The sequence below is a fragment of the Globicephala melas genome, chromosome 4 (assembly GCF_963455315.2).
Source record: "Globicephala melas chromosome 4, mGloMel1.2, whole genome shotgun sequence".
Lineage (NCBI taxonomy): Eukaryota > Metazoa > Chordata > Mammalia > Artiodactyla > Delphinidae > Globicephala > Globicephala melas.
The window spans coordinates 5,990,439-6,006,516 of record NC_083317.1 but is presented as its reverse complement, the minus strand read 5'-3'; the positions used below and the strand labels follow the sequence as shown (position 1 = coordinate 6,006,516).

General features: G+C 48.7%; 1 protein-coding gene across 2 annotated transcripts; it reads left to right on the top strand.

The window, feature by feature from the left end:
• Positions 1–813: 813 nt before the first annotated feature.
• GET1 (guided entry of tail-anchored proteins factor 1) lies at positions 814–15,619 on the top strand. Of its 2 annotated transcripts, none has more exons than XM_030835436.3 (5): positions 814–1,011; positions 10,100–10,265; positions 11,471–11,538; positions 12,802–12,916; positions 13,047–14,487. In XM_030835436.3, exons 1-5 carry the CDS (start codon positions 910–912, stop codon positions 13,145–13,147), a joined length of 552 nt encoding a protein of 183 aa, XP_030691296.1. In that variant the 5' UTR covers positions 814–909; the 3' UTR covers positions 13,148–14,487. The 2 variants fall into 2 exon arrangements, with proteins under 2 accessions (XP_030691296.1, XP_030691297.1); XM_030835437.2 differs by lacking the exon at positions 13,047–14,487 and adding an exon at positions 14,693–15,619 and having other exon boundaries at positions 821–1,011.
• The last annotated feature ends 459 nt before the right edge of the window (positions 15,620–16,078 follow it).

Below are 16,078 nucleotides of genomic sequence, written 5' to 3'. Positions count from 1 at the left end.
TAGAGGAGCTAGCAGCCAGGCTGCCTTGGATGGTCCAGCTGGAGGGGAAGGCTATGGAGCAGAAGCAGGCTCCAAGCCTGTCTTTTGTTTTGGTCAGTTCAGCATCACCTACCGGCCAAGAAACCTCTCCATGGAAATAATTCCCTCTACCTCTATCGAATAGTTTCGCTTCACATGTTTTCTTTAATCAGAAATTTGTAGAACCACAGCTCCTCCATTCATTCTGATTGGGAATTAGTTCTCAGACTCCAACCAGGGCAGAAGAGGCAGCTAATCATCTTTTGCTTTACCTACTACACATAACTGTGAGTTAGGATTCTTTCGCTGTAAAACCTCATCTTCCCATAAATGTAGGCTACTTTATTACAGGCTGAATGTAACCAGGACCTCAGGTATGCAGTTTTGTAAATTACTTAGATTTACTACAATGTTTAGCTTTGAAATGTAAACACGACTTACTAAAAACTACTTACAAAACGTTTTTCTTTTTACGGTTACTTGCTACTATCATTACCGTAGGCTTCTATTTACGGAAAGGTTTATTTAAAAATACATTTATTTAGGAATAAAGGTGAGTCAGTTTAAAATAAGTATTAATTACATAACCACACAAGTGGTTTGCAGATACAACAAAACCAGAGACATGGTGGAGGCCGAATCTGGAAAACAGGTTCCGCGGGATGGTGGGGCGGGTGCGAGAAGCCTACGGAAGCCGGGAAGGCCAAGGGCAAGGCTGGCGTTAACCAGAGCGCGGAGCAAGAGACGGCCCCGCCTCCCCGCGTGCGGCGCAGTGCGCAGGCGCGGCGGCGCCCCTCTGCGGGCCGCTGGGCTCACTGCGCACGCGCGGCCTCCGGCTTGGTCCCAGGTGGAGCTGATTTAGCCGAGCTGGCGCCGCCGTGAGCTTCCGAGATGAGCGCGGCCGAGGCCGACCGCTGGGCTTGGCTGCTGGTGCTCAGCTTCGTGTTTGGGTGCAATGTACTCAGGATCCTCCTCCCGTCCTTCTCCTCCTTCGTAAGTGGCTATCTGGCCTTCCAGGGGCCGGTGGGGTTGCCGCCCCAGCGTGCCGTAGACACGGGTCTCAAACTGGCCGCCCGACGGCCGGATTCGGCCTGCAGAGGCGTCTTGGTTGGGCCGTTCTGTGTTTTAAGATGTTTTTGAGTGAGTTGCTAATGTCAAGTCCCAACGCTTTACCCCCATATCCGGTTTTCTGGATTCTTGGGGAGAAAAAAAAAATGCCTGATAACGCTTGGCCACGTTTTCGCGTGGCAGCGGTCTGGAGTTCTCAGTGCCCTTCTGCCAGCCGCACTCATTTCCATTATTCTCTGGTTCCTGGGGGCGTCGAGCAGCCTCAGGCTGCTGGGGTGGGGGCGTGGGGAGGGCCAGTGCCTGCAGCACGGCGTCCGGGGCTCCGGGAAGTCTCGCCTTCTCGCGTGCAGTGCAGCTGTGCAGGGTCCCTGGGGACGGGTCTCAGGATGCAGGGGCCCCCATTCTTGGGGCGGGAGGGGTTGGAGACAGTGTAGACTTAGAATCCCAGTGCTCTGTGATGTTTCCTATACCCAGAGGAGCGACGGGCACTTGGGAGCACTCTCTGCGGGGCGTTTTGTCCATCATGAGTAATTTCCTCGTGTCCAGTCGCCACGGTTGCCGTGACTGTCATGCCATCTTCCTGTACCTCCCAGAGGAGGTGTGTTTGACTCAGAGTCTAGTAGTTGTCCTAAGACATCCAGCTAGTGATTGCTGGGGTGGAGGTTTGATCCTTGGTGTGTGATTCTCCGAGGTCTGCCCCTCTGCCTGTTGGAGCGTGAATAGGGGGTTTGGTGGCATATTTGATGGGAGGTGCGTGTGGAGAAGGTGAGGAGCTGTTCTCCGCGGAAGGGCGCCCTCTGTAGGCCGACAGTGGGAGTGAGGGGCTGTCTGACTTAGGCCGAGACTCAAAGATGGGGTGCACACACTATACCAGTGTCCTGGGAACTCAGTTCTGCTTTTCTCTCCTGGTATAAATTGGTGGTGGTGGTGGGGTATATGAGACTAGACAGGGTTTCTACTTCTTTTTGTTCTACTCTACTGGTATCCATCGGGTGCCTGTTTTGTGTAAAACTCTATTCTAGGACCTTATCACCCAAGTTGTCCTGAGGCAATTCTCTCTTAATCCCATCCCCTGTTGGGAATCTTTCCTGATGCTTCCTTGTCTTTAACATGGTGTCCGAAGTACTCAGCATTGCATAAAAGACTCTTGAAGAGTAGGCCCCAGCCCACTTTTCTTTTTTCTTACTTTTTAAAAATTGTGGTAAAATATACATAACATAAAATTTACCATTTTAACCATTTTTAGGTATATAGTTCAGTGGTATTGAGTACATTCACATTGTTGTGCAACTGTTCATCACCCTTCGTCTCCAGAACTGCAGCTTCCTAAACTGAGACTCTGTCCTGAGTAAACACGGGGCGTTATCCACATGCCCCTTCCCCCAGTCCCTGGCAACCACCGTTTTACTTTCCGTCTCTATGAATCTGACTATTCTAGGCACCTCATGTAAGTGAAATCGTATAATATTTGTCCTTTTATGACTGGCTTACTTCACTCAGCACAATGTCCTTAGGGTTCATCCCTGTTGCAGCCTGTGTTAGCATTTCTGTCCTTCATAAGGCTGAATAATATTCCACGGTATGTATATACCACATTTTGTTTGTTCATTCATCTTTTGATGGACACTTGGATTGTTTCTGCCTTTTGGCCATTGTGAATAATGCTGCTAGAACGTTCGTGTACGAGTGTTTATTCAAATCTCTGCTTTCAGTTCTTTTGGGTAAATACCCAGAAGTGGAATTGCTGGATCATATGGTAATTCTGTTTTTAATCTTTTTGAGAAACTGCTGTACTGTTTTCCACAGTGGCTGCATCATGTACATTCTCACCAGCAATGCACAAGTGTTCCAGTTTCTCCACATTCTCCAACACTTGTTATTTTTAGTTATTATTTTTCCTTTTTGGATAATAGCCATCCTAATGGATGCAAAGTGGCTTCTCTTTGTGGTTTTGATTTGCATTTTCCTAATGATTAGTGATGTTGAACATTTCATTTGCTTATTGGCCATCTGTATATCTTTGAAAAACAGTCTATTCAGGTCTGTGGCCCCTTTTCTAATGGGGCTGCAGGCGCTCTCCCTAGGGGAAGGGCACTCTGGAGGCCCACATCGAGTGTGAGTGGCTGCGTTTTTGTGGTTAAGTTAGGAGTTCTCTATATAGTCTGGATATTAGCTCCTTATCAGATACATGATTTGCAAACATCTTCTCCCATTCTGTGGGTTGCCTGCCCATCTTACATGCAGTATCACTTCGATTCTTCCTATGTACCCCATCTCATTTCACCTTATATTGGAACCGCACACACAAAACTAACCTCAATTGCTGAAAGAGGCTGTGTTGGTTTTGTAGTCCTCTGTGAATTGTTCCTAGTTTCTCATAAGCTGAGGGGGAAGGAGGAGAGTGTTTGGGATATGGCAGTGGCTGTAAATAAGAACTGTCATCACCTCTGGCTCCTTCACCAAACCTGTGCCCTGCAGCTAGCACACTCTCATAAGAAGTTACTGCTGCAGTCTACACATGCACGAGGTTTGTGCCTTATCAGGGTGGCTGTTTGTCGTTCAGGTGAATGAACACTGGGTTTGTCCTTGGACCTGTGTCACGTCCTTTGCTGCATCCTACCGGCTGTGTAACCTCTCTAACCTCCAACCAGTTAGCCTTCTTAGACCCGTTTTCCCTTGGTTGTAACACTGTCAGAATTGTTAGCCAGGTTCAGAAGGATAACATTATCCTAGCAGAGTACAGTTGCTGGTGTTCAAACAGGGAAAAGTAATAAAGAGATATGGTTTGTGTTGAGGGTCAGTGAAAAGCTGTAAGGAACGCGCTGGTCCCGTGTAGGGTAAAATGCTGCTGCTTCTTGACCGTTACAGGCTGCCCCATCACAGGCGCTGATCTGAGGATGCACGTGGGAAAGACTCCAGTGAGGATCAGTTTGACTGGGAACGGGCCATGCCCCCTGCACCTCAGACTGTAGCCTTCCTTCCAGGGTTTCCGAAGCTTCTTCCCTTCAGCCAGAGCAGGGAAGGGGCGCACCTTCCCATTAGTCAGGAGAGGCCCTTTGAGGAAGTCTCTCAAGTTCAAGAAGTCCTCTCCTAGCAGAGTGCTGCAAGGTCCTGGGATGGGACCTCAGCCAAATACTGGGGTGGGGGCTGGGTGCCTGGATAAGGACGCCCAATCCTCGGCGTTGACTTGGTTAGAATTTTCCTGCGAGTTCTTTCATGTTTCCTTTCCAGCCACAGGATGCATTTGCGATCCAGCACAACCAAAGGCGGAGGCAGAGGGGACAAAGACCACCCTGCGGAGCGCCCCCCTCCGTGGCCGGAGGCGCGCTGTGCAGGCGCCCCGGGCCCCAGGACTGGCGTGGCCGAGGGCGGGGGGAGCTCCTAGTTAGCCATGTGCCCTGCTCAGGCGTGCCAGGGCCTATGCGCTGGAGGGCGGCCTGCGGGTTGCGGAGAGATGCGTGCCCTGCGCAGGCGCCCCAGGACCTACGCGCGGGAGGGCTGCCTGCGGGTCCCTGAGAGCCGCGTGCGGTGCACAGGCGCCAGGGGCCCCTTCCTCACAGACTTCCCTGCTTTGCAGACCTTGAGCATGGGTGCAGCGCAGGCTGTCCTCTGGGACTTGGTGTGTGGGACTGGCCGCCACTTTTGTGTTTGATAACTTCAAAATCACTTAACTTGCTGGTCTAAAAAGGGGCCGTTTCCCTTTTCTCTTTAGGGGCCTGGGCCACTGAGGTGAGGGGTGGACACTGCAGGGCCTGCCGCTGAGGGCCTTGCTGAGACCCTCCCCGTTTCCAGGGAGCACGGTCGCCTAGAGAGTTCTTGCTGTGGACAAGCATGAGCCCCAAGTGCTGTTTGAGGGGGTGACAGAGGCGGCGAGGGGGGTTGAGTGCGCACGAGCAGGTGCGGCCTGGCGGATGCGGACTCCCCCGTGCCGGGGGCCAGGGCTGCGAGGAGTGGGCCCGACTTGGCCGGTCCTGGCTGAGGGGCATGTGGGGTTGTTCTGGACCTTGGCCCTTCCCGGGGTGAGGGGTCTCCCTGCGGTGTTAGGGACACGCCTGAGCCGCCATTCCCAGGGATGCCTGCTGTGTTCCGGGAGGGAGGAGCCTTTGGGCTGTAAATGTCGTCGGGCACGATTTTCAGATGGGACTGGTCCAGAGAGTTGCCAGCCATTGAGTGGGGGAGTGAGGATTTGAACAACCCCAGTGCCACCGCAAGTCCTGGCATTTTGTTGGCAGAGGGAGTGTCCAACTTGGACAGGATCAGAGGGTGACTGAGGAGGACACTGTGATCTCACAGAGGCAGAGGGCCAGTGTCTGGAGACAAGAGAAGCAAAGAATTGGTTCTGCCCTTGTTTTCTCTCCAGATTCTCCCACCGTACTTTTTTTTATGATAAGCAAATTTTGTTTGTTTGTTTGTTTGTTTATTGATTGATGGCTTGCGGGATCTCAGTTCCCTGACCAGGATTTGATCCTGGGCAGCAGGCAGTGAAAGTGCCAAGCCCTAACCACTGGTCCACTGGGGAATTCCCTCACTGATCTTTAAAAACTTATTTTCTTTTCTGCTTTAGAATTACTTGTGGACCCATCTCCAGGTCTTTGAAAAACCATACCCTACACAGTTTATCAGCTTCTGTCAAGTGGGAGATTTAATACACCTTTGAGTACATAAAAACTTCAGGGGACTTCCCTGGTGGCACAGCGGTTAAGAGACTACTGAAGCCTGTGCGCCTAGATCCTGTGCTCCACAACAGAAGAAGCCACCGCAATGAGAAGCCCGTACCCTGCAAGGAAGAGTGGCCCCCGCTCACCGCAACTAGAGAAAGCGCGCATGCAGCAACGAAGACCCAACGCAGCCCCCAAAAAAAATTAAAAACCGGATAGACATTTAAAAAGAAAAGACTTAAGATATATATTTTTAAAATTTATTTATTTAATTAATTTATTTTTGGCTGCTTTGGGTCTTCGTTGCCATGTGCGGGCTTCTCATTGTGGTGGCTCCTCTTGTTGCGGAGCATGGGCTCTAAGCGTGCGGGCTCAGTAGTTGTGGTGCGCTGGCTCAGTAGTTGTGGCTCGCGGGCTCTTGAGTGCAGGCTCAGTAGTTGTGGCGCACTGGCTTAGTTGCTGCGTGGCATGTGGGATCTTCCCGGACCAGGGCTCAAACCTGTGTCCCCTGCATTGGCAGGTGGATTCTTAACCACTGTGCCACCAGGGAAGCCCCAGATGTTTATGTTTTAAAAATTAATATTGGGACTTACCTGGTGGTCCAGTGGCTAGGGCTCCGTGCTCCCAGTGTAGGGGTCCCAGGTTCGATCCCTGGTTGGGGAACTGGATCCCACATGCCGCAACTAAGACCTGGCGCAGCCAAGTAAATAAATATTAAAAAAAATTAATATTAAGAACATTTAAAAAATTCAAATCTCCTTAAATCTTACATTTCAATTCATAATTCTAGTATATTTTAACAGTTATTTGTAAGGAGGTCTTGGATTAATGTTGGTACCTATTTGCAAACTTAAACACTTCCAAATTTGCTTTTTTTGTACTTGTAGATGTAATATATTCATTTTTTCTTCAAGCGCTGCATTTCCTAATTTTAACCACAAATCTCTTCAGTTCCCCTCAAGTTTATTCTCCTGTCCTCACTCACTTTCCACTCCTGAGTAACCATTTTTGGTCTTTCCAGTTTTTAATTGTTTTATGTACAGCGTACCTCGGAAATATTGTGGGTTTGGTTCCAGGCTACTGCAATAAAGTGAATATTGAAGTAAAGTGAGTCACATGCAATTTCTGGCTTCCCAGTGCATAAAAAACTTACGTTTACACTAGAGTCTATTAAGTGTGCAGTAGCATAGCATTGTGTAAAAAAAGTATACATGCCTTAATTAAAAATTTGTTTATTGCTAAAAAATGCTAACCATCATCTGAGCCTTTAGTGAGTTGTAGTAGTAACATCACAGATCACTAATCAGGGAATACCCTGCTGATCCAGTGGTTAGGACTCTGCCGTTTCACCGCTGAGGGCTGGGATTCGATCCCTGGTCCAGGAACTAAGATCCCGCAAGCCCCGTGGTGTGGCCTAAAAAAAAACAAACCACTAATCAAAGAACACCATAACAAATATAACAATAATAAAAAAGTTTGAAATATTATGAGAACTACCAGAATGTAACACAGAGACGTGAAATGAGCAAATACTGTTGGAAAAATGGTGCCAGTAAACTTGGTTGATGCAGGGTTGCTACAAGCCTTCGATTAAAAAAATCTGTGAAGCACAGCCGTATTCTCTATAATGCTATGTACGTAATGTGTTTGCCCCTCTATTTCTTTTTTTTTTTTAATTTATTTTTGGCTGCGTTGGGTCTTTGTTGCTGTGCGAGGGCTTCTCATGTGGTGGCTTCTCTTTTTGCAGAGCATGGGCTCTAGGCGCGTGGGCTTTGGTAGTTGTGGTTCACAGGCTCAGTAGTTGTGGCTCGCGGGCTCTAGAGCGCAGGCTCAGTAGTTATGGCACATGGGCTTAGTTGCTGTGCGGCATGTGGCATCTTCCTGGACCAGGGCTCGAACCTGTGTTGCCTGCATTGGCAGGCAGATTCTTAACTGCGCCACCAGGGAAGTCCCCCCTCTATTTCTTTTTAAATCCTAGTTGTTTTTTTTTTCTGCGGTATGCGGGTCTCTCACTGTTGTGGCCTCTTCTGTTGCGGAGCACAGGCTCCGGACGCACAGGCTCAGTGGCCATGGCTCATGGGCCCAGCCGCTCCGCGGCATGTGGGATCTTCCCAGACCGGGGCACGAACCCGTGTCCCCTGCATTGGCAGGCGGGCTCTCAACCACTGCGCCACCAGGGAAGCCCTAAATCCTAGTTTTAAAAGTCAGGTTTATTGATGTGTAATTTGCATTCAGTGAAATTCACTTCTTGTACATGGGCAGTTTGATGAGTTTTGGCACACTTAATCAGGGTAACCACTGAAACAATCAAGGTAGAGAATATCTCCATCACCTCTGAAAGTCCTTTCTCCACCCTGCACCTGTTTTTTTTTAATCAAATTTTTAAAAAATACACCTTTATTTGAATTTTTGGCTGTGCCTCACTGTTTCACATGGCATTCGGGAATCTTAGTTCCCGGACCAGGGATCCAACCCACAACCCCTGCAATGGAAGCACAGAGTCTTAACCACTGGATCGCCAGGGAAGTCCCTGCCCCTGTTTCTTGATTTACAGAGTTGAAGCAGCATCTATGAATTCCTTGCTCTTTAAGATGATTCTGTGATTTTTAAAGATAATTTGGTGCATTCCTGTTTTCTGCTCTAGGGTGGATCTGGCTAGAGTGTATGTCCTTGGCCAGCTCGAACTGAAGAGTCACCCTCCTGTGCACCAGGCAGGGGGGATCAGGGGCTAGAGGAACAGACTGATTTATTGTGCACCAGCTATGTACCAGTACAGGGAAATATATTAATATAGTTTATTAATGTATCTTTATTAATATATTTTTAAGAAGGTGAAACAAACACAAATGTGCAAAAAAAGTTATACATTCATTAGAAAGAACTGGTTTTGTTTCCTGAACCATTTGAAAGTAAGTTGTCAACCCGAGTGCCCTCTTTCCCCAGTACATTAGTGTATAAACAGGGCCTTGGCCGCAGTACAGCTGTCAGGTACAATCCTCCCGTCTCGTTCAGGGTTTCCTCGTCCCAGTGACGTCCTTTGTAGCAGAAGGACCCCAGTCAGCACCATGTATAGCACATACTTGTCATGTCTCTTCAGTCTAGAAGGAGTCTTGGTCTTGCCTTGAATTGCGAGGATGACATTTCCGAATGTCGCAGGGCAGTGACTTTGCACAATGGCCTCCTGTGGACATCTTTGTCCAGTGTTTGGCGAGGATGTCACATAAAGGATGCTGTGTTCTCTTTGCATCTCACCAGGTACCATGGGCGTTGATTTGGGGAGGTACACTCATCACTCCGGGTCAGTCCCTGAGGAATTCTCAGTCCCCTACGAGGTCGCCCGTGGACCTCCCCGCGCTGGTGCGAGTGTGGTCCCCTTGCTCTCCCTTCGCTCTCCTGGGACCTTCACCTGTCCCGGTGGGTTGTTGGGTGCTACCTGGCAGCCACTGCATGTGTACCCGGGCCGCTGGCGGTGTCCTGGCCGTTGTGTGTGTCTGTGGGGGGCGTCTGGGGACGGTGCGGGCAGGTGCCGTCACACTTGGGTCCCCTCCACTGTCCAGGCGGCCAGGAGGGCTCCTGGGCCGGTCGTGTCCCACGTGGGGCCTGGCGGTCAGAGGCTCCTCTTCACAAACATTTACGTCTGTTATTTCATCTGTCTGTGTATCTATGGAAAACCACGAGGTCACACCTGTGCCTCCAGGTCTCGTCCAGTCCCACGGGATTCATTCTGGTTCTCTCCCGATGCATGTTTCTCACTCCCTTTTCTCACGGTGAGAAAACTGGCTCACAGTATCCTCAGTAGGTCTCCGTGACTTGCGCAATCCTTTGTAACTGGCCCTCGGCCTCCACCACCACCTCCTCTTGTCACGTGTGCCCCTCCTGCTGTGGGACCCCGACTCTCACGCCAGGCAGCCCCTCTGCGGGAATGCCCTCTTCACCTGCCACCGCTTCATCCCTGACCGCCGGCACCCCCCTTGCTCGGCCCACCTAATTTAGCACAGAATTGTACAGGAATGAGGGGCGTGCACGGTCCTTGTCACCTGAATGGAGCTCTGGGGATGGAATCGGTTTTCACCCTGTAATCACAATTTTGCAGTAAAAGTGAGGGATACATACATTTGTGCTGTAGCAGTCCGTGGGCATATCTGCAGAAGGAAAAACGTAATTGAATAAAGACTCACGGGGCGGGGTGTGGTGGGGGGGAGTTTTCGTTTCTGTGGTCGGGGGCAGCAGGACCGGGACCGGGCAGCAGAGCCTGGCCGTGGGGGTAAAGGGCAGCGTGCCCAGCTGCAGGAGGCAGCAAGCGGATGGGGGAGGGGGTGGGGGAGAAGGCTGATCCCGGCTGCCACCTCCACCAGATGTCCAGGGTGCTGCAGAAGGACGTGAAGCAGGAGTCACAGATGCGAGCAGAGATCCAGGGCATGAAGCAGGAGCTCTCCACCGTCAGCATGATGGATGAGTTTGCCAGATACGCCAGGCTGGAGAGGAAGATCAACAAGATGACTGATAAGCTCAAAACTCACGGTACTGTTCTCGTGTGTAGCGTGGGAAGCTTCGTACGAGCTGATTAACAGAGAAATCTTTATAGAAAGAGGCACGGCACATGTGCTTTGATCTTTGAGGTTCTGATGCTGACAGAGACTTTTGAGTTGTCTAGAAGAGACCCAGTAATAATAATTGTTACTTTCTCCTTATTTGCTGGTGAACCTTTGCTTTCTAAACACAGAAGCCTGGGGACTTCCCTTGTGGTCTAGTTGTTAGGACTCGGCACTTTCACTGCTGTGGTCCCGGGTTCGATCCCTGGCCCGGGAACTAAGATCCCGCAAGCCGAGAGTCATGGCCAAAAAAAAAAAAAAAAAAGAAGAACAACAAAAAAAAAACACGCAACCACACAGAAACCTCTAACATCTTTGATTTTCTTCATTCTCTGTAGGTTGACATTTTCAAATTCAACACTTTTCTGAGAGAAGCCTAGAAAAATCTCATGGTGGATTCCCAGGAGCTTTTGTGAAGGCTCTAAAAAATGCCCAGCAGTGTCCTTATCCAAGTGTAGACTTCAGGCTGGGGATCAGGTCTCACTCAGCTTTATGTTGGCCACCGTTCCTAACAGTCTCCTCTGATGGATAGGAGGTCAGCTTGTGTGCTGAGAGAGTGCGTGGCTAGTAGAACATGCACAGGGGCCTGCCCAGGCCTGAGACAGACCTGACTCCCACTTACGGATTAGTGTGCTGTGTGGTCTGGGAAATCCAGGAAGAAAAAGGTAGTCCCGTTGGTAAGTGCCTCGTAAAAGAATCTCTGATTTAGATGAATAGCTTTAAGAGTTTTTAAAATTAAAGCTTCAAATCTCATAATCTGTGGGTGATTCTGTTTTAAGTAACGGCACAGTGGGTGACTTCTAAGAAATTCTATTTTATATTTTCTAAGTGTGTGTGTGTGTGTGTGTGTGTGTGTGTGTGTGTGTGTATTTTGTTTGTTTGCTTTTTGGCTGTGCTGCGCAGCTTGTGGGATCCTAGCTCCCCGACCAGGGATCAAACCCAGGCCCTCGGCAGTGAGAGTGCAGAGTCCCAACCACTGGACCATCAGGGAACTTGCTTTTCTAAGTATATTGAGCAGATGTTACATACATAGTTAGAAAATAGTTTATGAGAAGAAATAACATTTCTGTGTGCTTGAATATCTTCTTCATTTTTTTTAGGACTGATACCATTTCATCCTGTTTTTCCTTTCAGTGAAAGCACGGACAGCTCAGTTGGCCAAGATAAAATGGGTTATAAGTGTTGCTTTCTACATATTGCAAGTAAGTGTCCTATTCTGTCACCTGGGGTCATTGAAGTTGGTAAAGGACTGTCCTCCAGAACCATGTGGCCCAGAATCCGGGCCTGGGAATTCTGGCTTTTCCACTTTCAGCTGCTGTGCTGTGTGGTCCTGCTAGCGTGTAACTCTGAACACTCTGTGAATTTCTATGTTAGACTAAAATGAAGCCTTTGTTTCTCTTAGTCTCTTTTAGCCTTTGTCTTTTAGAGTTGTTAAATGTTGGGATGTTTTAGCAGATGCGCTTCTCTGGAGTTCTTTCATTTTGCCTTTGTTTCAGTGCAGTGTTGGGAGCCTGGGGGTGTATGGAGTGAGAGAGCTTATTTAGACGTTGTATTTTCTAAGGGGGTCAGTGACTGTAGATATTTAGGCATTGTATTTTCTAAGGTGGTCAGTGACTGTGGCCGTTGCTTGTCACCTGGTGTGCAGACATGTAGGTGACGTGTAGATGCCTGCTCTCAGGCAGGGAACACGTCATTCTCACGTCAGTCCAAGACCTTTGATTCCCAACGTTCTTACCTGGGGGATGTTTACTTGTTCTGTTTGTGGCTGCTTCCTTCAGCCGAGGGTGTGGAAGTGCCGCTCGCACACTTAGTGGCTGCTGTAAATGGTCTCCGAGTTTCAGTCCTATGTGTGATCTTTCCTGGGGGACAAGATTTGCGCCCAGCCCCCCCAAAGCCCAGGTGGTTTGGGTTTGTTTGAGGACATTGATCCTGAGGCGTTGTCCCTTTGGTGCGAGAGCGGTTTCACAGGGAGAGGAGTTGAGCAAGCCGCGGTCTGAGGTCCGATCGCTCGAGTGGCACGTTCAAGGCCACGAAGGGGATGGAAGACAGCTGCCCGAGCGCTGCTGGGAAAGGAGGAGAGGGCAGGCAGCGCTTCTCGTCCCGCCACTTAACCTCGCAGAGGGCTCACCTCTGCACTTGGGTGTGTGGGTGAGAGCGGTAGCTAGTTTTTCAAGGATCTGAGAGGCGTGAGGTCACTTTTGTCACTGATGAGGTGTAGTTAGCGTAAGCTGGCTGCTTAGAGGAGGTGCTCAGTGAGGAAAGAACACTTACGCTGGGGGAGACCTTGGTTACTCTATCAGCTAATCTGGTAGTGTGTATGTGCTGGCTGTGAGGACTGGATGGGTAGGGTTTGAGGTCACCGATCTGGAGAGTTTCCTTGGTTTGTTTCCATGTTTCCTCGTCTTCCGTGGTGATCGGTTGTGTGCCTGGCGGGATGTTTCCACTCACCAGCCGTGTCTTTGCAGGCTGCCCTGATGGTCACACTCATCTGGACGTACTACTCTGTCCCTGTGGCCGTGGTGCCGAGTCGGTGGATAACTCCACTAGACCGCCTGGTAGCATTTCCCACTGGAGTGGCAGGTACGTGGGCGCTGGCAGACGCGGTGGGAGAGCGTGGCCAGGTTGACCTAGGGGCGTGTGGCGGGAGGTTCGGTCAGCTGAGCTCAGCCTGACGCCCACAGTGAGAGCTCTGCGTCTCCGCCTCACACAGGGCTTGCAGCAAAGGAGCTGACGTCTAGAGGACTTACGTGTCCAGTGTCACCGAAATGTGAAGTAGCAGGGCTACAGTTCAACCCAAGCCTGCCTCCGTGATCCAAGCCCAATACCTGGGGTCTGATACCCCGTTTATTGAAACATCACCTCTGGTTCCCAAATTCTGTGACTCCTTTTCAATTCACGCTATGCTTAGCCCCTCTGCAGCATTTCCTGCTATCGGCCATTCTTTGACTTCTGAAAGAATTTCTTTTGGGTGTTAAAATTAGTACATGTCATCGTAGAATGATTAGAAATATAAGAAAAAACTTTTAAAAAGACTCAGTAGCTGTGGAGAACCGCTCTTAACATTGCAGTATATTTTTTCCAGTTTTCTTTTCTATTTATTTTTGTATGGTTAAGGTTATCTGGCACATACAATTTTTTACCCCTCTTATTATGTCAGTCTTTTTCCACATCAATAAATTTCTTCAGAGTAGAGACGGACGTGCTGCTGGGTGTGCTGAGAGGGCAGCTTAATAAATTTCTTTATTAAGGAATTTTGAATAGCTGTTCTTGATTTGGATGTGTCATAATTTACTAATTTCCCTGTTAAAGGATATTTATTTAAGTCCCCAGTTTTTGCTGTAGAGATGACGCTGCAGTACACATCCTGGTCAGCCAGTCTTTGGCTGTGATTTGTGATCACGCTGGAGGTGAATTGCTAAGTCAAAGGGATGACCGTGTCAAAGATTTCCAATTTAGCCAGGCCCCTTCCTTCCCCTGCCCCTCCCTCTTCCCGGACCCAGCCAGGATTGTTGTAGCTGGTGGCTCTCAGTGTTGCTGAGCTGAGGAGCCAGAGGCCACCCTTCCGGGCATCTTGTGGCCTCTCTTCCTGTCTCTCAGCATCAGTGGGGCAAGAAAGGTGTGGGTAAACATTCCTTCGTGCTTGTAATGCTTTGGTGGGAAGGGAAAAACAGATCATCTGACAGGGTGGTCTTACAGTCTATTAATATCATAAATAATGATGCACATCCCTCTGGCAGGAAAGATAAATTCAAATCATGGTTTGTTGTTTTGAGTAGTTCCTGCTTAGTAAAGAAGGCAGCTCTGTGAATCAGTAGAAAGTCTGTGGGCTTCCCTGGTGGCGCAGTGGTTAAGAATCTGCCTGCCAATGCAGGGGACACGGGTTCGAGCCCTGGTCCGGGAAGATCCCACATGCCACGGAGCAGCTAAGCCCGTGTGCCACAACTACTGAGCCTGCGCTCTAGAGCCTGAGAGCCACAACTACTGAGCCCACGCTCTAGAGCCTGAGAGCCACAACTACTGAAGCCCGCGTGCCACAACTACTGAAGCCCATGCGCACCTAGAGCCCGTGCTCCGCAACAAGAGAAGCCACTGCAATGAGAAGCCCGCGCGCCGCAACAAAAGAGTAGCCCCCGCTCGCCACAACTAGAGAAAGCCTGCGTGCAGCAACGAAGACCCAGAGCAGCCCCCCCCCCCAAAAATTGATCAATTTGAACCCAGGAAACACAAACTTGGTGTTAGCCCAACACTACTCAAAAAGGACTGAAGTGCTCTATTTCCTAAAGTCAAAGGTAGCAGAGGCAGGAAATGTGGGCGGAACTCCTGGCATGCTCTCATGTTGAATTTCTTTATTTTTAGGTGGTGTTGGAATTACCTGTTGGATTTTAGTCTGTAACAAAGTTGTGGCCATTGTGCTTCACCCTTTCAGCTGAAAAAGAAGATGAATTTGGCTACAGCACTTTCAAAAACGAATTTTCACTTAGGAGATTACAAATCTGATTTATACTGTTTTATTGTTTTGTTTATTTTTGTTTGCTTGTTTTTTTAAAAAAGGAAACACAAGCCACAGGTTAGTTGTTGTTGTTGAACGTGTTTGTTCTTGGACTTCATGTTGAGATTCTTAGAAGAATCACAGTTTTGTACATTTGTTGTGAGCCATGGAGGCCAGTCTCGTGTGTACCAGCCAGCACGGCACCAGATTTGTGATAAGAAGTGTGTGACATTATGGGCTACATGTTGTTACTTGTGATTTGCACTCTCGGCATATTTTAAAGGTCACATTGCCAACTGGAAAGTCAAACTTTTCTAATAACTTAAGTACTTTAAAGACTTTGTGCTATTTTTAATCCAGATTAGAAAGTAACTTAATTTTAATACTACTACTAGAATTTGAAAATTTGTTTTTTAATCTCATGCAGTACTACCAGGAGAATAACACTAATTGACATTGCTTGTGCTTTTTCCTTCCTAAAATGTCATTTGTTGGGCAAGCCTTTGGATGGTGTTATCCACTTATTTGAAGCTGTTAACTTTTCATTACTGTGTTTTATAAATGTATTCATGAGCCCATAATGCATTGTTTTGTGTTTGAACAGTGTGTTTTATATTTAATGTATTTCGAATGAAGGGTATTTTTAAAGCATTTAATATTTATGCTCTGTAGAATGGAACAAACTTAAAAAACAAACTGGGAAGCCTGATTAAGTTAATTTCAACGGCTACATGTTTGCCCCGTCAAGTATAATTCTGCTCAGTATCTTTAAAAACACTTTTTTCTAATTACAATCTTGCAAGTGCTTGTGTGACTTCCTTCCTTACGGCCACTTACTTGCTACGACCGATCGGTGGCAGAGGGCCTGAAACGATCACTAAGTGGGCCACGGCCCTGTGAAGCGAACTTCTAGCACGAGTGTTTAAAAGATCACTTTTGTATCCTTGTGTTCCCTGACGGTGTGATAGTAAGTTCGTTATTATTTCTGGTAATCGAGCTGTGTAGAGACGGAGCACTGTGCTGCTTTAGTTGATGGTCACAGAGTGGGTTTTGGGTTCCCCTCATCACTCAGACTCACCCGGCCCCAGGCTGTTGCAGCTCTGGGAGAGGATGTAGAACTGGGAATACGGCTGTATTTACAGCAAACACCAGTGTCCAGCGTCCAGTCACCTCACAGGTACGTTTTAGCCACAGAGCATGAGCAGATGACCTGCCGAGGACATGATAGCAGCAGAAGGAAGCTTCGGGGTCTT

Excerpts from the sequence above, each read along its gene's own strand:
- GET1 (XM_030835436.3), top strand. The coding sequence starts at position 910 with ATGAGCGCGGCCGAGGCCGACCGCTGGGCTTGGCTGCTGGTGCTCAGC. Across the intron at positions 1,012-10,099 it reads TCCCGTCCTTCTCCTCCTTC|ATGTCCAGGGTGCTGCAGAA; the intron begins GTAAGTGGCTAT and ends CACCTCCACCAG. Across the intron at positions 10,266-11,470 it reads TGATAAGCTCAAAACTCACG|TGAAAGCACGGACAGCTCAG; the intron begins GTACTGTTCTCG and ends TTTTCCTTTCAG.